The sequence below is a fragment of the Ranitomeya imitator genome, chromosome 9 (genome assembly GCF_032444005.1).
Source record: "Ranitomeya imitator isolate aRanImi1 chromosome 9, aRanImi1.pri, whole genome shotgun sequence".
Classification (NCBI taxonomy): Eukaryota; Metazoa; Chordata; class Amphibia; order Anura; family Dendrobatidae; genus Ranitomeya; species Ranitomeya imitator.
The window spans coordinates 39,272,100-39,294,644 of NC_091290.1; the positions used below are offsets into that span (position 1 = coordinate 39,272,100).

A 22,545-nucleotide genomic window follows, 5' to 3' on the forward strand; every position below is an offset into this window, starting at 1 on the left:
CGCCTGCTGAGCGAAATTATGATGTGGGCAACCGAGAGTTGCTGGCCATGAAGTGGGCATTCGAGGAGTGGCGTCATTGGCTTGAAGGAGCTAAGCATCGCGTGGTGGTATTGACTGATCATAAGAACTTGACTTATCTCGAGTCTGCCAAGCGCTTGAATCCTAGACAAGCTCGTTGGTCGTTGTTTTTTGCCCGTTTTGACTTTGTGATTTCGTACCTTCCGGGCTCTAAAAATGTGAAGGCGGATGATCTGTCTAGGAGTTTTGTGCCCGACTCTCCGGGTTTATCTGAGCCGGCGGGTATCCTCAAGGAAGGAGTAATTGTGTCTGCCATCTCCCCTGATTTGCGGCGGGTGCTGCAAAAATTTCAGGCTAATAAACCTGATCGTTGCCCAGCGGAGAAACTGTTTGTCCCTGATAGGTGGACGAATAGAGTTATCTCTGAACTTCATTGTTCGGTGTTAGCTGGTCATCCTGGAATCTTTGGTACCAGAGAGTTAGTGGCTAGATCCTTTTGGTGGCCGTCTCTGTCGCGGGATGTGCGTACTTTTGTGCAGTCCTGTGGGATTTGTGCTCGGGCTAAGCCCTGCTGTTCTCGTGCCAGTGGGTTGCTTTTGCCCTTGCCGGTCCCGAAGAGGCCTTGGACACATATCTCTATGGATTTTATTTCTGACCTTCCCCTTTCTCAAAAGATGTCAGTCATTTGGGTGGTCTGTGATCGCTTTTCTAAGATGGTCCATCTGGTACCCTTGTCTAAATTGCCTTCCTCCTCTGATTTGGTGCCTTTGTTCTTCCAGCATGTGGTTCGTTTGCATGGCATTCCAGAGAATATTGTTTCTGACAGAGGTTCCCAGTTTGTTTCGAGGTTTTGGCGAGCCTTTTGTGGTAGGATGGGCATTGACTTGTCTTTTTCCTCGGCTTTCCATCCTCAGACTAATGGCCAGACCGAACGAACCAATCAGACCTTGGAAACATATCTGAGATGCTTTGTTTCTGCTGATCAGGATGACTGGGTGTCCTTTTTGCCTTTGGCTGAGTTCACCCTTAATAAATCGGGCCAGCTCGGCTACCTTGGTTTCGCCGTTTTTCTGCAATTCTGGGGTCCATCCTCGTTTCTCTTCAGGACAGGTTGAGTCTTCGGACTGTCCTGGTGTGGATACTGTGGTGGACAGGTTGCAGCAGATTTGGACTCAGGTAGTGGACAATTTGACCTTGTCCCAGGAGAAGGCTCAACTTTTCGCTAATCGCAGACGCCGTGTGAGTCCCCGACTTCGTGTTGGGGGTCTGGTTTGGTTGTCTTCTCGTCATATTCCTATGAAGGTTTCCTCTCCTAAGTTTAAACCTCGTTTTATTGGTCCGTATAGGATTTCTGAGGTTCTTAATCCTGTGTCTTTTCGTCTGACCCTCCCAGATTCTTTTTCCATACATAACGTATTCCATAGGTCATTGTTGCGGAGATACGTGGCACCTATGGTTCCATCTGTTGAGCCTCCTGCCCCGGTTTTGGTGGAGGGGGAATTGGAGTATATTGTGGAGAAGATTTTGGATTCTCGTGTTTCAAGACGGAAACTCCAGTATCTGGTTAAATGGAAGGGTTATGCTCAGGAAGATAATTCCTGGGTTTTTGCCTCTGATGTCCATGCTCCCGATCTTGTTCGTGCCTTTCATGTGGCTCATCCTGGTCGGCCTGGGGGCTCTGGTGATGGTTCGGTGACCCCTCCTCAAGGGGGGGGGGTACTGTTGTGAATTCTGTGGCAGAGTTCACTCCTGTGGTCACAAGTGGTACTTCGGCTGATTCTCTCTGGGAGCTTCCGTTTGTGGAGGAGGGTGGTGCTGCGGCTTCTGGGTTTCCTCCCTCGGGTGATCTGGTGAGGTCGTTAGCTGCTTCTCTACTTAACTCCACCTAATGCTTTGATCCATGCTTCCTGTCAATGTTCCAGTGTTGGACTTGTGTTTCTCTGGATCATTCCTGTGGCCTGCTGCTCTGCATAGCTAAGTGCTTCTTTGCTATTTGTTGCTCTTTTTTCTGTCCAGCTTGTCTATTTATTTTGCTGGAAGCTCTGGGACGCAAAGGGTGTACCTCCGTGCCGTTAGTTCGGTACGGAGGGTCTTTTTGCCCCCTTTGCGTGGTTTTCTTTAGGGTTTTGTGTAAACCGCAAAGTTATCTTTCCTATCCTCGTTCTGTCTAGAATATCGGGCCTCACTTTGCTGAATCTATTTCATCCCTACGTTTGTCTTTTCATCTTACTCACAGTCATTATATGTGGGGGGCTGCCTTTTCTTTTGGGGTATTTCTCTGAGGCAAGGTAGGCTTATTTTTCTATCTTCAGGCTAGTTAGTTTCTCAGGCTGTGCCGAGTTGCATAGGGAGCGTTAGGCGCAATCCACGGCTGCCTCTAGTTGTGTTTGGAGAGGATCAGGAATTGCGGTCTACAGAGTTCCCACGTCTCAGAGCTCGTTCTATTATTTTGGGTTATTGTCAGATCACTGTATGTGCTCTGATCGCTATGTACATTGTGTTACTGAATTGCCTATCATAACAAGTCCCGCAGTAAGAGGGACGGTTGGGAGCTATGAAATTAGCACGTGAGGCCACAAGACTCAGCCCCTAGGATGCGGGGTAAGAGTCTATCTAGATCCACTATGCGCACGGTGTCGCACTGGCAAATGCCTTTAATAGACGCTGGCTATCGTGTACAGTGTTGGCAATGCACTACTTGGTACTGTATTCTGCTCCAATCTCCAAGGACCAATCCGAGCTGCTTGAGGACCTGGGCATGTGACCTCCGACCACCAATGAGTGATCGTCTCACGGGCATACTCAGAAAGCCAAAAGCAGGACTTAGTCCCAGGAACGTCTGCTCGTTGTATAGTTAAACCACGCTTAGACACGGAAGTGTCCGCTTCTACCACTGTGCCACCAATGGACAGCGACAGCTCCACACCAGAAACTACTGTGTGGAACCTTCTTTTGTCAGCACCTGTGAAAAGATCCCTGATATACCATATCGTATTGTATGAAATACTACACCACTGGGATAATAACTATCTTTGACCTAAGATGCTTCATTAAATGGGCGACTATGTGATCAAGGCTATTAACTGGCCGAAATGTCATTTTGGCTGTCGCTTCAATTTTGCCTGCGCTTCAGCAGTCAATATTAATAAATTCTCACTTGAAGCATATTTTTCAACTCATACGTGTGCAGTGATTTTTTTTAACTATAGCTTTGTAATATCAGCTGACATCAAGCTCAGGGGTTAGTTATGGAGAGGCGTCTATCAGACACCCCCATTACTAACCCCTAAGTGAAAATGAATAAAGACACACATAAAAAAGTATTTTAATTGAACAAAACACTCCCAGACAAATCCCCTCTTTTTCCTATTTATTAACATAGAAATAAAATACAGAAAAAAATCTAAGTAATCCTCACCTATCCACCGTTAATCCATAATGAGGATGTCCCACGACGAACGGCAACTCAGCTACATTTGGCTGCATTGCTGAGCAGTGATATCAGTACTGTTACCACTAAGCCTGACAAACAGAACACACTGAGCATAGCGCGAGAATCGGCTGCAGTGTTGTGTGGTGACGTCATTAATGTTACCGCCAGTCACAAGCAGCCGCGCTCTCACACTAAAGCTCAGTGTGTTCTGGCTGCCAGGCTGAACGAAGCCGTCCTTGCAACGGCGACACGTGTTGGGCTCCTCCCCACGCTGCTTTCTGCCTGACCTCACCTTCCCTTGGCTGCAGCACCTCTATTTCAGCTGTGTTATATGTGGGTTCTGCTGATTCTTACTTATTCAAGGCTGTGGTCGTGGATTTTGGCACAGCTTTTCATCCAGACTTCCCTGTTTCTTGTGCCTTGTGGCCTCTGGTGCAATACTTACCTCTCTTTGCTGTCCTCTATGCTGCTGTCTTGTGACCACTGACAGTGTAATCTTGCGTCTGCATACAGGTATTTCTGGTATATTTACCTTAGGGGGAAAAAAAAAAAAAACTAACACAAGACCTAAAACAATAAATTTTAATATAATAATTAAAATACAAAAAAAGCAAAAAATATCATCGAGACCAATAGGAAGGATCCTACGGGAGCACAGGGTCTCTGGTATCAAGAAGAATTCCAGAAAAATATGATGCAAAAACAGATGTACAGGAAAGGCTAGGGAAAATAGATGTGCCTATCCCTAAAAAATTCCCTTCCTGACAGCGGAGGTTGGCACCCTGGGATACGTAATGGCGCCCCCGCTCAACGTCGACTGACCCTGAAGTCCCTAAAAAGGGATCCCTCACAAAAAGCCGCCACCAACAATAACACCACAATAAAGAAAACAACAAAACAAGTGAAACTAGTGAAACTAGAATACCAGTGCTGCTAGATGCTGTCTTAAAGAGCAATAATAGCTCTATACGGCTGATAATGATAAATGCTGGCGTATATTGTGAGCTAGAGATGTACTCTGGGAGAGAGGGAGGAAAAAAAAAAAAAAATAGTTGATAAAAAATATAGAGAGGATCACACAGATAACCTCTAACAATATAAATATTATAGCCACCCCTTTCGCGTACCTTTAGTACAGTGATGCAGTGGCTCTTATTGCCTCAAAAAAACCATAATGGTTTTTTTGAGGCAATAAGAGCCACTGCATCACTGTACTAAAGGTACGCCAGAGGGGTGGCTATAATATTTATATTGTTAGAGGTTATCTGTGTGATCCTCTCTAAATTTTTTATCAACTATTTTTTTATTTATTTATTTATTTATTTTTATTTTGTTTCCTCCCTCTCTCCCAGAGTACATCTCTAGCTCACAATATACGCCAGCATTTATCATTATCATCCGTATAGAGCTATTATTGCTCTTTAAGACAGCATCTAGCAGCACTGGTATTCTAGTTTCACTAGTTTCACTTGTTTTGTTGTTTTCTTTATTGTGGTGTTATTGTTGGTGGCGGCTTTTTGTGAGGGATCCCTTTTTAGGGACTTCAGGGTCAGTCGACGTTGAGCGGGGGCGCCATTACGTATCCCAGGGTGCCAACCTCCGCTGTCAGGAAGGGAATTCTTTAGGGATAGGCACATCTATTTTCCCTAGCCTTTCCTGTACATCTGTTTTTGCATCATATTTTTCTGGAATTCTTCTTGATACCAGAGACCCTGTGCTCCCGTAGGATCCTTCCTATTGGTCTCGATGATATTTTTTGCTTTTTTTTGTATTTTAATTATTATATTAAAATTTATTGTTTTAGGTCTTGTGTTAGTTTTTTGTTTTTTTCTCCTTGATTATAGACCTTGGCTATTGCGATTTTGGTTTTTCCCTATATTTACCTTAGGGAGTGTTGCTTCATGGTTGGTTTTATCGGTGGTTATTGCCCATCGGTTCTATACCTTTCCGGGGTGTGTGTTTATGGTATTTTCTATATTCTAGGTTGTTTTTTCATTATGACTATGCATATTATCTTTGTATCTGTACTATATATATCATGACCTTTTGTATTTTGGTAGTAGCACTGGGGATGTTGTTGTATACATGTATTTTTAAGTGTTTTTATATTTTTGTATCAATGAAAGTTTTGCCTCTTTATATATAATTATATAGCGGTGTGCTCTCTTTTGGAGTGGTTCTATCCATTTTTGTGCTATCTACGCTACCACTCTTGTTGCACCCCTCCAACCGACAGTATACTATTAGTAGTGCGCCAGTGTTTCTTTTCTTATATCGATTCCTGTAGCTGCGACACGTGTTCCTGGAACCTTGCCCACATTCAAAACACCAACTGCGGTAGTTGCAACTCACTCAGCTACTCACAGAGGTAGACACAGAAACGTTTATTCTGCTGGTTTATTCACAGATAATAAACCATTGCAGGGTTCAATAGCACAAAGTGGCCTTTCCTGGCAAAATAGGAAACATAAGATAACATGTGGTAGAGTCCTTATGCATGCGGGAAATCCTCCCGCTCAGGGTACAATCAGCAAAGTCCAGCACAGTTGTACATAAACGATTCTGGACCTTCCTGCCTCCAGATCCACAGACAGAGAAAAAAAAACTCAGTGGTCAGATATTTAACTTGTCAACACCCTTAGGGAGGAGATATGGAGAGTGACCGTCCCACCCATCTCTTACAGCCACTCACAAAAAAGCCCATTCCTGTCATGGCTGATTAACCCCTCTCAGCACATAACATGCTGGAGCAAAACTTCTGGGCTTTTACATTATGGAAGATGTGATGTATCCAGAGTCACTATCCATCTACACTCACACTTTGCAAGAAGACAATTGGTGTTGCCCCCCTTCCTCTGATGACACTGTGAACTATATCAAGTTCTAACAATTAAGGATTTCAGGTTTCAACCACGGAACATCCTAAAATATAGCGGGATTGTCTCATAAGTGAAGACCATAAAAATTAGCACTGAAGAAAAAGACCACATCTCAGGAACCATGATGCAAATTTAAAGGAAAAACAAAAACAAAAGAATACTACTGAAAGCAGTAGGAACAAAATAAGAGAAAAAAAAACTGTCCACTTTTGACTTGGTGACAGGTCCTCTTTAATATCTATTTTAATATTAGATTGCAATACAACAAAATAACTGACCGACAGAATGACAGAATGACCCTGATTAATCAAAGTGCTTACTGTCATGATCCCAATGGCAGGGGATCACAAAAAGGACAAGCACAGATACAAACAAGCTCTAGGGCGATGGAACCTGAGCTGACCGCGACCCTGAACCTAACACACAAATAAAAGTAGCCGGGGAACGTGCCTACGATGATCCTAGACGTCTCGCTCCAGCCGAAGATCTAACTTCCCCTATCAGAAGAAACACAGACCTCTCTTGCCTCCAGAGAAATACCCCACAGCAAATAGCAGCCCCCCACATATAATGACGGTGAAATGAGAGGAAAGCACATACGTAGTATGAAAACAGTTTCAGCAAAATGAGGCCCGCTAAAGCTAGATAGCAGAGGATACAAAAGTGAACTGCGCGGTCAGCGAAAAACCCTTCAAAAAACCATCCTGAAATTACTTGAACTCATGTGCCAACTCATGGTACATGAAAAGCAATTTCAGCCCACTAGAGCAACCAGCAGCAGAGAATCACATATCTGCAGGCTGGACTAAAAACCAAATTAAGCAAAACACAAAACAGGAAAATCCAAACTTAGCTTGTCCAGAAGGTTCTAGGAGCAGGGAGCAGAGGTAACAAGACACACTGGATACATTGATAACCGGCGAGGAAATGCCAGCAAAGCCAGGTTAAATAGGAAACTCCCATATGCTGATGGAACAGGTGGAACCCAGAAACCCAGGAAAGACAAGTCACCCAGTACCATCAGTAACCACCAGAGGGAGCCCAAAAACAGAACTCACAACAGTACCCCCCCCTTGAGGAGGGGTCACCGAACCCTCACGAGAACCACCAGGGCGACCAGGATGAGCCCTATGAAAAGCGCGAACCAAATCATCAGCATGAACATCCGAGGCAACCACCCAAGAATTATCCTCCTGACCATAACCCTTCCACTTGACCAAATACTGGAGTTTCCGTCTGGAAACACGAGAATCCAAGATCTTCTCCACAACATACTCCAATTCTCCCTCCACCAGCACTGGAGCAGGAGGCTCAAGAGAAGGAACAACAGGTACCTCATACTTCCGCAACAACGACCGATGAAACACATTATGAATAGCAAACGATGCCGGGAGATCCAAACGAAACGACACAGGGTTAAGAATTTCCAAGATCCTATAGGGACCGATGAACCGAGGCTTGAACTTAGGAGAAGAGACCTTCATAGGAACAAAACGAGAAGACAACCACACCAAGTCACCAACAAGAAGTCGAGGACCCACGCGGCGACGGCGATTAGCAAACTGCTGAGCCTTCTCCTGGGACAACTTCAAATTGTCCACCACATGACTCCAAATCCGATGCAACCTATCCACCACCATGTCCACTCCAGGACAATCAGAAGGTTCCACCTGACCAGAGGAAAAACGAGGATGAAACCCCGAATTACAAAAGAAAGGAGAAACCAAGGTAGCAGAACTAGCCCGATTATTAAGCGCAAACTCGGCCAGCGGCAAAAAGGTAACCCAGTCATCCTGATCAGCAGAAACAAAACACCTTAAATAAGTTTCCAAGGTCTGATTAGTTCGTTCAGTCTGGCCATTCGTCTGAGGATGGAATGCAGACGAAAAGGACAAATCAATGCCCATCTTAGCACAGAAAGTCCGCCAAAATCTAGACACAAACTGGGATCCCCTGTCAGAAACGATGTTCTCAGGAATCCCATGCAAACGAACCACATTCTGAAAAAACAGAGGGACCAACTCAGAGGAGGAAGGCAACTTAGGCAAGGGTACCAGATGAACCATTTTAGAAAAGCGATCACACACAACCCAGATGACGGACATTTTTTGAGAGACAGGGAGATCCGAAATAAAGTCCATGGAAATGTGCGTCCAAGGCCTCTTCGGGATAGGCAAAGGTGACAACAATCCACTGGCCCGAGAACAGCAAGGCTTAGCCCGAGCACAAACCTCACAAGACTGCACAAAAGAACGCACATCCCTCGACAAGGAAGGCCACCAAAAAGACCTGGCCACCAAGTCTCTAGTACCAAATATTCCAGGATGACCTGCTGTTAGCCGGAGTATTACCACAGCAGCGCGTGTTACTTCATATAAGCAGCAGAATCCAACGTAAGGCAAACTGTGTTTAATATATGCAGCTTGAACTGGAACAAAATAAGAAAGCTTTGACAGTAACTACCGATATAATCTAGTCCATGTAACACATGTCTCTCTGTGAAGGAAACAGCAGCAGAATGATGCAATCAGTGAGAGTCCTCTGACCTTTTTGTACAAACTTTAACAATCACAGCATAGCTGACAAATGAACACTCATAGACATTCAATGCAGACTACAACAGGAATGGAGTTGTTGCATTTAAACTTATTCCAACACCCCCACTCAACAACTGCTTATCCTGTTAGTCCCATTGCAGTTCTGAATTCTTCAAACTTGGCTCTTGACAATGGCTTTGTCAAAACATCTGCTAACATCTTGTCAGATTCACAGTAAACAAACTTTAGAACTTCACGCTCTACTAAGTCACGCAAGTGATGATGTTTAACATCAATGTGCTTTGTTCTTGCACTTATCCTTTCACTGCTGGCGAGCTTGATACATCCTTGGTTGTCCTCATAGATAACAGTTGGTTCAGCTAGTGGTTTGCCGAATTCTTCCAAAAGTTGCTTCAACCAAATTAACTCTTGACTTGCATGAGCAGCTGATGTATATTCTGCTTCTGTAGAAGACAATGCAACTGACACTTGTTTTCTACTGGACCATGAGATTGAAGTGTGTCCTAACTTGAACAAGTAACCACTTGTTGATCTTCGATCACTTGAGTCTCCAGCCCAATCTGCATCTACATATCCTCTGAGAATTAGATCTCCTGATGCAGAAATCTTTAGACTTAACTCTTGGGTTGCCTTAAGATACTGAAGAAGTCTCTTAATTGCATTCCAATCTCTTTGGCGTGGCTTGCTTACACGTCGGCAGAGAATTCCCACTGTGGCTGAGATATCTGGACGGGTTGTGGTTGCTATGTATAGAAGTGCCCCCACTGCTTGTCTGTAACTGTCATTTGTGGGTAGCAGATCTTCTTCTCCTTCCAATTTTAGGTAAGATGGATCCATTGGAGTTGATATGCCTTTGGCTTCTGACATTCCAAACTGGTTTAGAACTGTGGAGATTTTAGAATTTTGATTAAGAAGAAAACTTCCATCTTCCTCTCTCTGGATTTGGATTCCCAAATAGTATGTCACATCTCCAAGGTCCTTGGTCTCGAAATGCTTGTTCAGAATTTGACCTAGTTTTGAAATTTCTCTCTCTTCTTGATGCGCTATTATTACATCATCCACATATAGAATAACATACATCCAATCTTGTGATACACCTTTTGTATACAAACATGGATCCGCTTGAGACCTTTTAAATCCTTCGTCGATTAACACTTTGTTCATCTTAGTGTTCCATGCTCTTGCTGATTGCTTAAGGCCGTAGAGAGATTTTTGCATTCTGCAAACAAGGTTCTCTTTACCCCTTTTAACATAGCCTTCTGGTTGAGTCATGTACAGCTCTTCTTCAATGTCTCCATGTAGAAAGGCTGTTTTGATGTCAAAATGTCTTACTTTCATCTGCTGAACAGCAGCTATGGATAATAAAGTTCTGAATGTAGTTTGCTTGGCAACTGGAGCAAAAGTAGCATCATAATCTTCACCATATTTTTGTGAATATCCTTTTGCGACCAATCTTGCTTTAAAACGGTGAACATTACCTTCGGAGTCATATTTGTTCTTAAAGACCCACTTACATCCAATTGCTTTCTTGCCTTGAGGTAGCTCTGTGAGCTCCCATGTTTTGAGCTTATGAAGGGATTCCATTTCTTCATCAGCAGCTTTTATCCATTTTTGCTTCTTATGAATAGGCAGTTTTTGCATTTCCTGCCATGACTGTGGCTCTTCTTCTGGAATTGATCTGACCATATAAGAAAGGCGTTTAGCTGGAATTCCTTTATTTGATCTTTCTGATCTTCTGATCTCCTGAGGTTGGCTTGGTTCTTCTGTTTCTTTTTCAGTACTTTCAGAGCATATCCAGACTTCAGTATTTTCTTTGAGATTCTCTTCAATGTCTGGAATCACTGACTGAAATTCTTGTTCCTTAGGTTGAATTATTTGCGTAACCTCATGAAATTTGAGCGATACTGAGTTTTCATCAATCACTACATCTCTGCTGATTGTTACTGTGTTGGTCTGTGGGTGCAGGATTCTGTATCCTTTCTGAGTTTCACTGTACCCCACAAGAACTCCTTCCTTTGCATGAGATTCCCACTTAGAACGTTTTTCTTTGGGAACATGCACAAAAGTTTTGCTTCCGAATATCCTGAGATGCTTCAGGTTGGGCTTCTCACAGTTCCATAGCTCATATGGAGTTTTACTTGTAGCTTTACTTGGCAGTCGATTTTGAAGATAGGTAGCAGTCATGATGGCTTCTCCCCAATATGTTGTAGGTAGGTTTCCATCAAATAGCATACTTCTTCCACTTTCACAAAGAGTTCGGTTCTTTCTCTCTGCTGTGCCATTCTGCTCTGGGTTGTATGGAACGGTTGTCTGGAACACGATTCCATTCTTTTTCAGGATGGTTTGCACTTTACCACTTGTATATTCAGTTCCATTATCTGCTCGCAGTACCTTTGGTATTCTTCCAAATTTGTTAAGAACTGCAGCAAGATATTCTTCAAGTTTCTGTGGAACTTCATCTTTACTTTGAAGTAGGTAAGTAACAGTATATCTGGAATAATCATCAATGAATGTGAGAAAATATCTCTTCTTGCTGGGAGTAAGAACACTCATTGGACCACACACATCTGTATGTATCAAATCCAGTATCTGTGCAGATTTAGTAGTGCTTACTTTAGGAAACGATTTTCTGGACATTTTCCCTTTTAGGCAACTTGTGCACTTCATTGTTTGATTACACTGGTTGATTGCAATACCATTTGCAAGTTGAGCTAGTTTCTTTACTGCTTCTGGATCTCTGTGGCCTAGGCGTCTGTGCCACACATGAATACAGTCCTTATGAAAATCTTGTCTAGCACTGTAAACAGTTTCATTGCATTTCAGCTGATAAAGTTCATCTTTGATTTTTCCTTCGGCAAGGGTATGACCCTTCTTTGAAATGATGCATCTGTCATCCTTAAATGTAACTATATTTCCCTGTTGTGCAAGCTTCTTTACAGATAAAAGGTTACTTTCAAGTTTGGGAACATACAGCACGTCTTTAACTGGGATTTTTCTGACTTGTGCTGAGGATTGAACTTGACAATGGAGATAACCATCTCCTATTCCTTCTGATGTCATATAGTGACCATTAGCTAAAATTACCTTTTCAGACTTGCTTTCATCTAGATTAATGAAGAAATCTTTATCACGTGTCATGTGAGCAGTCGCTCCAGAGTCAATACACCAAACATGGTTTGCATATGGGCTTGTGCTGACCCCAAATGCAGTCGCAATACATGCATCTTCCTTCTTTACAGCTGTTTTAACCTTTTGATGACTGTCCTGCTTTTTAAACTGATTCATTCTTGCTTTCCACACTCTGCAGTCTGCTTTAAGGTGACCAGGCTTTTTACAGACAAAACATTCACGAGTTTCCTTTAAATGACTCTGAGCTTTAGAAAAGTACTGTGTCTTTAATGCTGCTTCTGCTTTGCATATATTATTGCTAATAGTCTCTGACTTTCTCTTGTATTCATCTGCAAGTTTCCCTTTCACATATTCTAGTGTGAGTTCATCATCTGGTCTGGCATCTAATGCAGTCACAAGCGTGTCATAACTTTCTGGAAGACCACTTAATAGTAATGCAGCAACATGAAAATCTTTAATTTCTTCACCAATACCCCTTAGGCGCTCCACAATCTCTAGGGTGTTTCTGATATAGTCCTGCATATGCTGGCCATCACTTAATTTAGACTGATACAGCTTTCTCATAAGATATAGCTTATTGCTGAGATTTGACCTTTCATGCACTTTCTGTAATTCTTCCCACATTTTCTTTGCAGTATCACATTTGCATACATGTACAATCTGGTTATCATCTATGCTGAGGGAAATAGTGCTTTGTGCTTTCTGATCAGTCTCTAGCCAATCACCCGGTACTGGGTCAGGCACAGGCTGTTCAATACATTTCCATGTACCCTCTCTTATAAGTAACATCTTTACCTTGAATTTCCAGGAGCTGTAATTGTGATTTGTGAGACTTGGCACTGTGTACTTCACTGCATTCCTTTCTGTAGACATTCTTGTCTCTTGTACCTTTTTTTTTTTTTTGTTTGTTACTGGCCCTTTAAGCTGCGCTGTCCGGTGCTCTGTACACTGCGGTACCTTTGCGTTCCGGTGTCCTTGTATTCCGGGGGTTCCTCTGTGCTGTCTGCGCTTGGCTCGCTGCTTATTCCGGTGACTGGGCTTTTTACCATTTACTTTCCGGTGGCTGGGCCCATAACCTGTTAGCCGGAGTATTACCACAGCAGCGCGTGTTACTTCATATAAGCAGCAGAATCCAACGTAAGGCAAACTGTGTTTAATATATGCAGCTTGAACTGGAACAAAATAAGAAAGCTTTGACAGTAACTACCGATATAATCTAGTCCATGTAACACATGTCTCTCTGTGAAGGAAACAGCAGCAGAATGATGCAATCAGTGAGAGTCCTCTGACCTTTTTGTACAAACTTTAACAATCACAGCATAGCTGACAAATGAACACTCATAGACATTCAATGCAGACTACAACAGGAATGGAGTTGTTGCATTTAAACTTATTCCAACACCTGCCAACGCAGAAGAATGGACCTCGGAGATGACTCTACTGGTCCAATTATCCGGAACAAACAGTCTCTCAGGCGGACAACGATCAGGTTTAGCCACCTGAAACTCCTGCAAAGCACGTCGCAAGTCTGGGGAGACAGCAGACAAAATCACCCCATCCCTAAGGATACCAGAGGGCTCAGAATTTCCAAGGGAGTCAGGCACAAAACTCCTAGAAAGAGCATCCGCCTTCACATTCTTTGAACCTGGCAGGTATGAAACCACAAAATTGAAACGAGAGAAAAACAGTGACCAACGAGCCTGTCTAGGATTCAGACGCCTGGCAGACTCAAGGTAAATCAAATTTTTGTGATCAGTCAAGACCACCACACGATGTCTAGCACCCTCTAGCCAATGACGCCACTCCTCAAATGCCCACTTCATGGCCAAAAGTTCCCGATTACCAACATCATAATTCCGCTCAGCCGGCGAAAACTTTCTAGAAAAAAACGCGCATGGCTTCATCACTGAGCCATCGGAGCTTCTCTGTGACAAAACCGCCCCCGCTCCAATCTCGGAAGCATCAACCTCAACCTGAAAAGGGAGCGAAACATCTGGCTGACGCAACACAGGAGCAGAAGAAAACCGGCGCTTAAGTTCCTGAAAGGCCTCCACAGCCGCAGGAGACCAATTAGCAACATCAGCACCCTTCTTAGTCAAATCCGTCAAAGGCTTAACAACACTAGAAAAATTAGTTATAAAACGACGATAGAAATTAGCAAAGCCCAAGAACTTCTGTAGACTCTTAAGAGATGTAGGCTGCGTCCAGTCACAAATAGCCTGAACCTTGACGGGATCCATCTCAATAGTAGAAGGGGAAAAAATATACCCCAAGAAAGAAATCTTCTGAACTCCAAAGAGACACTTTGAGCCTTTTACAAACAAGGAATTGGCCCGCAGGACCTGAAACACCTTCCTGACCTGCTGAACATGAGACTCCCAGTCATCAGAAAAAACCAAAATATCATCCAAATACACAATCATAAATTTATCCAGATATTCACGGAAAATATCGTGCATAAAGGACTGGAAGACTGAAGGAGCATTAGAAAGTCCAAAAGGCATTACCAAATACTCAAAATGGCCCTCAGGCGTATTAAATGCGGTTTTCCACTCATCACCTTGCTTTATTCGTATAAGATTATACGCACCCCGAAGATCAATCTTAGTGAACCATTTAGCCCCCTTAATGCGAGCAAACAAATCAGTCAACAATGGCAAAGGATACTGATATTTTACGGTAATCTTATTCAAAAGACGATAATCTATACAAGGCCTCAAGGAACCATCTTTCTTGGCCACGAAAAAAAAACCTGCTCCCAAAGGGGACAAAGATGGACAGATATGTCCCTTTTCCAAGGACTCCTTAACATAATCCCGCATAGCAGTATGCTCTGGCACTGACAGATTGAACAAACGACCTTTAGGAAATTTACTGCCCGGAATTAAATTTATAGCACAATCGCAATCCCTGTGAGGAGGAAGCGAACTGAGCTTAGGCTCCTCAAAAACATCCCGATAGTCAGACAAAAACACAGGAATCTCAGAAGGAGTAGATGAAGCGATAGAAATCGGAGGTGCATCATCATGAACCCCCTGACAACCCCAGCTTAACACAGACACTGATTTCCAGTCAAGGACTGGATTATGAGTTTGTAACCATGGCAGACCAAGTACTAGAACATCATGCAAATTATACAGTACCAGGAAGCGAATCACCTCCTGATGAACGGGAGTCATATGCATGGTCACTTGTGTCCAGTACTGAGGTTTATTCATAGCCAAAGGTGTAGAGTCAATTCCCTTCAAAGGAATAGGGACTTCCAGAGGCTCCAGACTAAACCCACAGCGATTGGCAAATGACCAATCCATAAGACTCAGGGCAGCGCCTGAATCCACATAGGCATCGACGGAAATGGATGATAATGAACAAATCAGAGTCACAGACAGAATGAACTTAGACTGTAAAGTACTAATGGCAACAGACTTATCAACCTTTTTTGTGCGTTTAGAGCATGCTGATATAACATGAGCTGAATCACCACAATAAAAGCACAACCCTTTTTTCCGCCTATACTTTTGCCGTTCACTTCTGGACTGAATTCTATCACATTGCATTATCTCAGGTGACGGTTCAGACGACACCGCCAAATGATGCACAGGTTTGCGCTCCCGTAAACGCCGATCAATCTGAACAGCCATAGTCATAGACTCATTCAGACCAGCAGGCGCAGGGAACCCCACCATAACATCTTTAATGGCCTCAGAAAGGCCATCTCTAAACTTTGCAGCCAGAGCGCACTCATTCCACTGAGTAAGTACCGACCACCTCCGAAATTTTTGACAATAAATTTCTGCTTCATCTTGCCCCTGAGAGAGGGCCAACAAAGCTTTTTCAGCCTGAATCTCTTGGTTAGGTTCCTCATAGAGCAAACCCAATGCCAGAAAAAACGCATCTGCATTAAGCAACGCAGGGTCCCCTGGTGCCAATGCAAATGCCCAATCCTGAGGGTCACCCCGCAGGAAAGATATAATTATCTTGACTTGCTGAGCAGGGTCTCCAGAGGAGCGAGATTTCAAAGAAAGAAACAACTTGCAATTGTTCCTAAAATTCAGAAAACGAGATCTATCTCCAGAAAAAAACTCTGGGACAGGAATTCTAGGTTCAGACATAGGAGCATGTACAACAAAATCCTGTATATTTTGAACCTTAGTGGCAAGATTATTCAGGCTGGAAGCCAAACTCTGGACGTCCATGATAAACAGCTGAGATCAGAGCCATTCAAAGATTAAGAGGAGGAGGAAGTAGCCAGGCTGCAATAAGGCTAGGCAGCAAACTCTGAGGGGAAAAAAAAAAAAAAAAAACTTCCTCAGACTACTTATCCTCCTACTTCAGCCAATACAATTAACACTTTGTGGGCCGGTTATACAGTCATGATCCCAATGGCAGGGGATCACAAAAAGGACAAGCACAGATACAAACAAGCTCTAGGGCGATGGAACCTGAGCTGACCGCGACCCTGAACCTAACACACAAATAAAAGTAGCCGGGGAACGTGCCTACGATGATCCTAGACGTCTCGCTCCAGCCGAAGATCTAACTTCCCCTATCAGAAGAAACACAGACCTCTCTTGCCTCCAGAGAAATACCCCACAGCAAATAGCAGCCCCCCACATATAATGACGGTGAAATGAGAGGAAAGCACATACGTAGTACGAAAACAGTTTCAGCAAAATGAGGCCCGCTAAAGCTAGATAGCAGAGGATACAAAAGTGAACTGCGCGGTCAGCGAAAAACCCTTCAAAAAACCATCCTGAAATTACTTGAACTCATGTGCCAACTCATGGTACATGAAAAGCAATTTCAGCCCACTAGAGCAACCAGCAGCAGAGAATCACATATCTGCAGGCTGGACTAAAAACCAAATTAAGCAAAACACAAAACAGGAAAATCCAAACTTAGCTTGTCCAGAAGGTTCTAGGAGCAGGGAGCAGAGGTAACAAGACACACTGGATACATTGATAACCGGCGAGGAAATGCCAGCAAAGCCAGGTTAAATAGGAAACTCCCATATGCTGATGGAACAGGTGGAACCCAAAAACCCAGGAAAGACAAGTCACCCAGTACCATCAGTAACCACCAGAGGGAGCCCAAAAACAGAACTCACAACAGCTTACACAATCACCAGAAAGAGACAAGCTCTCAAAGGGTAATATGGTATGCTAACATTGGGGGTTAGTGGGTGAGATGCTGCTCACCTAGTGGAGTTGTGCATGTCGCAACTCCAAAAAAGCATGTGCGAGGGTCAGACAATGCACCCCTCCAGCAGGTACAAGATTCCCTTCTTCTGCCTGCAATGGATAATAGGAGGATGGACATTAGAGATCACTGTGCTGCTGCAGGAGGTAAAAAGGTTTCATACTCCAATGTAGATGCAGGCAGTTTTATTGTGCATTTCTGGCTGGAATCGAGCCCTTTTTCAAATGCAGACTACGGTTCTTTGCATTTTCTGTTCTCTAGTTTGTATTTGAAAAGGGGCTTGGTTCAAGCCAGTTTTGCCCAACTCTGCCAAAATGAATGGAGATGGGGCACGACGGGGCAGAATGGATGCTTGACTGTATAGCCAGTACATGATGAGCTGTAAAGTTACTTAGCCCAGAAATATTACTCCAGTCCTCAAAAGGAATAAGATTTGTGGCTCGACGCACAAAGGCGCACGCCACTTGTAAGAGTCTTCTGAGTATTTTGGCTTCTTAATGAATCAGGATCATCTGACTTCAACAGACCCCCTCATGAAAACTTGTGTTGTTCATGCAGGTCTTGATGAATGGGGCTGAAGAGTGTGAATGCACTTCTAAGGCACTTTATTTGTTTATTTCTTTGTCATTTGTAATGGATTTAGGTTTATGTGTTAGATATAGGATTTAATTGTTTTGTTAAATGCATTATAATATGTAAATGTTTGTGGTTTTTACTCAGATCCAGTTGGATTCATAGCTTTTGTGAAAGAACATAAATTAACAACTTTTGTCTTTGACTATAAAGTCAATAACAAATATGACAAAAAAGCAAAACCTTACCCACCAGAAAAAATTGTAAAAGCAGCACGAAAGGAAGTGGGGAAGATAAGGATCTATGATCTTCTCAAAGCCAATTGTGAACATTTTGCCACTGAACTACGATATGGTACCCCCTTCTGTGAGCAGGTAATTTATTAGTAGTTTTACTTTAAACGTAGGGCCAATTTCATCAGTTAGTCTTTTGTCTTCTGGTATTCGTTAACATTATTTTTTACAGGAATGTCTTCAAAGAGGCACATATGGCCCATGAATTTTCAGAAAAATCCAAAATGCTCATTATGTTTGTCTTTAACCTTTTATGCTACATTTAGTGCAAAAAAGTAACATGTTCCTCTAAAATGATGCAAAATTTAGGTGCAAAATTTAGATGGGGTGAGATTGGATTACATTTGTGCAAAATTTTGGTGAATCAGCCAAAAAGATCCAACAATGATGAACTTAAAAGAGCAAAACAGGCTACCGCATGTAAAATAGGCTATAAAAAAAGGCACAAATTAAAAGTAGAATAAGGCAAAAATGAAAAAAATAGGCGAAAAACATCAAAAACTGGGCAAAAAAATAAATACAATACTTAATTTAAGCCCTAAAGCTGGGTTACCAACTATAAATTCATAGACATTCCCTAAGGTTTAGGTGTTTTTTTTTCTGCTGTTCATAGTGTTCGGCAGAAAAATACACTGACAGTGAGTTTTCTTTTTCTGTAACTTTGCATTGCACATGTGTTAAAACTATACATGCACAGTTCAGCTATGTAGGCAAGGTGTCTGCTAGTTCTCACCTCACTATGTCAGAGGCACCTCCTCTGAAATCTTGCTGGGAGCTCTATAGAATGTAAATTGATTTTGCCTTTAAGGTACCGTCACATTAAGCGACGCTGCAGCGATCTAGACAACGATGCCGATCGCTGCAACGTCGCTGTTTGGTCGCTGGAGAGCTGTCACACAGATAGCTCTCCAGCGACCAACGATGCCGAAGTCCCCGGGTAACCAGGGTAAACATCGGGTTGCTAAGTGCAGGGCCGCGCTTAGTAACCCGATGTTTACCCTGGTTACCATTGTAAAAGTAAAAAAAAAAAAACACTACATACTCACATTCCTGTCGCGTCCCCCGGCCTCAGCTTCCCTGCATTGTGTAAGCGCGCTGGCCGGAAAGCAGAGCGGCGCTGACACTGGGGGACGCAGGGAAGCTGACGCTGAGGAACGTGACAGGAATGTAAGTATGTAGTGTTTTTTTTTTTTACTTTTACAGTGGTAACCAGGGTAAACATTGGGTTACTAAGCGCGGCCCTGCGCTTAGTAACCCGATGTTTACCCTGGTTACCAGTGAAGACATCGCTGAATCGCCGTCACACACGCCGATCCAGCGATGTCAGCGGGAGATCCAGCGACAAAATAAAGTCCTGGACTTTCCCCAGCGACCAACGATCTCCCAGCAGGTGCCTGATCGTTGGTCGCTGTCACGTATAACGATTACGTTAACGATATCGTTGCTATGTCACAAAAAGCAACGATATCGTTATGTGTGACGGTACCTTTAGTCAGGGGTTGACTTGGGGAACCCCTGCCTAAGCTTCACAATAAATGAGATTTAAACAACTTAAAAGGGGTTCTCGACTATCAAGAAAATGGACCACAAACATTCTAAAATGCCTAAAAAAAAACCAGGTGGTAGTCACCCACCCTGGATCCAGCCTCGGCTCCCTGCTGCTGCTCGGGTCTTGATGGTTTGGTTGCAGTGGTGACGTCACATCAACAACATGCATCACTGCTGAAGCCAATCACTGAGCTCAGTGGCTAATGCCATCTACCTCGGAAAACTATTGTTCTTTTTTTCTTGAAAGCCCACAGCAGCCTTCTTCCCATTTTTGAGACCCAGAATATTCTTTGTGTCTTCTTCTGCTATTCAGAATTTTGATGTAAAGGTGCATTATGATCACTAAGAACATGTGATATAACATGACAATGTATAAATCTGTTTGCTTTTATACCCTGTAGGTTGAAGAGGCGAAAATTATAACATCATTTGGAGAATGGTCTCGTGGAGCGATAGGTCGGGCGGTTAACTTTGTTCAAAAACGTATTGGTTTAAATGAGTGAAATGCCTGGACGCCAGAGAGACTCAACTTCAGAAAAATACAAACCGTTTTATGCAATGTCCTGCATTAAAACATGGCAGATACAATGGTTTTTCTACAAAGCTAAACAAAAATAAATGAACTCCAATATATTTGTTTTACTGACATAATTGTAAAATTGTAATTACCAGTGGAATAAATGGTCAGAACTAGTGATGAGCGAGCACTAAGATGCTCGGGTGCTCGTTGCTCGGGTCGAGCAGATTGGTATACTCGGGTACTCGACCCGAGCAACGAGCCCAATGTAAGTCTGTGGGAGACCCGAGTATTTTTTCCGCAATCCACCCTGTGGGTCCTTTTAAGGTCTAAAAACATCTGAAAATGATGGAAACACTGCTCAAATGACACGGGGACATCATGGGGATCGCCCCTGGAAGCATTCCTGACTCCTATTTCACAGCTTTAAACTATTTTTAGATTCATGCCATTTTTCCCGGTGCCACAAAAAACACACTTAAACGAAACCAAAACGGATTTTTCTTGGAAATATGTTAAGGTACATCTTTTGCAGGTGAATGACTTGCCTGTAAGGCCAAATAATTAACCCAAGACCGTAAATTTCCTCCCCCACTTAGGCTTAGTTCAGACGCCGCATTGTTGAAGCATTTTTCAACTTTAACATTGCTTTCAAACACGACAAATGCATTCATTGGGAAATGTCATTGTAACATTTAACACCCCTAGCTGGCCATGTGGTGTGTGACACATAAGCAGACCCATCTTGTTTAATTTATGAAGGAGGGAACTCTTAAAGTCACAGAGCCTATTTTTACTTGTGCATCAGGCAGCATTAATCTTCTTAAAAAGCCATAATTAAACAGTGGAGTAGTAAATAGTAATAACGGTCCTAGGAGCGCTGGAAATGAGACCAAAACAAGGATTTTAGTGTTGAACCACAACGCGTTTCAATGGTTAAACCGTCTTCATCAGGTGGAACGTCCACCTGATGAAGACGGTTTAACCGTTGAAACGTTTTGTGGTTCAACACTAAAATCCTTGTTTTGGTCTCATTTCCAGCGTTCCTAGGACCGTTATTACTATTTACTGCATTTTGTATCCTCCTAGAAGGTTAACGGCTGGAGCTGCGGTGGACCTTTTGTTTTCAATTCTAACTGTGACCCTCACAGCGCTCACTAGTGACCGCTTTCTTTTCCCGTGAATTTCATAATTAAACAGTGGGTCTCCTAAACTGTTGTAGCCTATGCTGTGAGTGGATGGGATGCCAAAAATTATGACGAACCACAATACCCCCTTCATAAGATGTCCAGGGGGGCTTCCTGAAAAAATGTTGCATTGAATGCAAGGCCTGCCCTGCTACCAATTCATATGCACCCCAATAAGCCTTTGAACCCACATACTAGATGGGCCCATGCAAATCCACTTCACTTTCTTTTACACGTTGGCAGCAAGGCCAGCCCTGCTTCATAGTCATATGCACCCCATTACGCCTTGGAACCCACATACTGGATGAGACCATGAAAATCCACTTGTATTTTTTAATGGTATGATGCTTCCCTCTTTGCAGAATTATCTACAGGAGAATTTGGCAATTTTATTTGCCATATTTTTAACACTAAGGTTCAGATACGGCTTTAAAGAAGGCTAATAGTTGCAATACAATGTAATTTTATTGCAAAGTACAAAATTCAAGGAATAGTATGATTGAATAGTGTGAGTTCGTACACTTTTTTGTATATGTTAACATACAAAGGTTAATAAGTACATATAAGGATTAAATACATATAGTGATTACGTATGTATAAAGATTAACTACATACAATATTCTTACATCATCAGCAAGAGGCTTTTAAACATCATCCGTCTGGAATATTAGAGAAACAACATCAAGACAGAGAAACCCTGGGAAATTACCTACACTGCATGGGCATCCCCAATTATGCAGGTATCAGCACACTGTACATGTACAGGTACCCCAGTTTTGGCATCTGTCTTAGTCATGTTTCTCTGGTCTTATAGAGTGATTTACACTATTTAGTAACTCTAGTTTCACCCAGCCCTTCAAGTGGCCAGCTTTCAAAGTTAAAAATAACCAAAAAAGAAAAACAACAGGATCCCTAAAATATAACTTTTAATCTTTCAAGTTTTAAAATAGTATTCCAAAATTGGAGACAAGTACCAAAAAAGACTTAAATATATCATATGGAAAAGAAGGATATATATCAATGATGTATCCTATTGGGCCCTACAAAAATGCTAATATGGCCCCTACCTGACAGTGGAGGTTGGCACCCTAAGTTTCAGCGGTTGGCGCCCCCACTCCGCGGCGGCTAGCCCTCCTGTCCCTACAAGTCCCTATGAGCAAAAAAATGTGTCCCAATACACCCAATACCCTAGTGAACAAAAAAACACAAAA

The 22,545-nt window shown here is 42.9% G+C and overlaps 1 protein-coding gene across 2 annotated transcripts in view; it reads left to right on the top strand.

The window, feature by feature from the left end:
* LOC138648719 (phospholipase A and acyltransferase 4-like) overlaps positions 1-20,263 on the top strand; it is a 210,578-nt gene extending 190,315 nt beyond the window's left edge. For both annotated transcript variants that reach the window (XM_069738565.1, XM_069738566.1), the window contains exons 4-5: positions 17,937-18,163; positions 20,032-20,263. In XM_069738565.1, coding sequence (XP_069594666.1) covers positions 17,937-18,163; positions 20,032-20,133 — 329 coding nt within the window. In that variant the 3' untranslated portion in view covers positions 20,134-20,263. The remainder of the gene's footprint in view (positions 1-17,936; positions 18,164-20,031) is intronic.
* Positions 20,264-22,545: the final 2,282 nt, after the last annotated feature.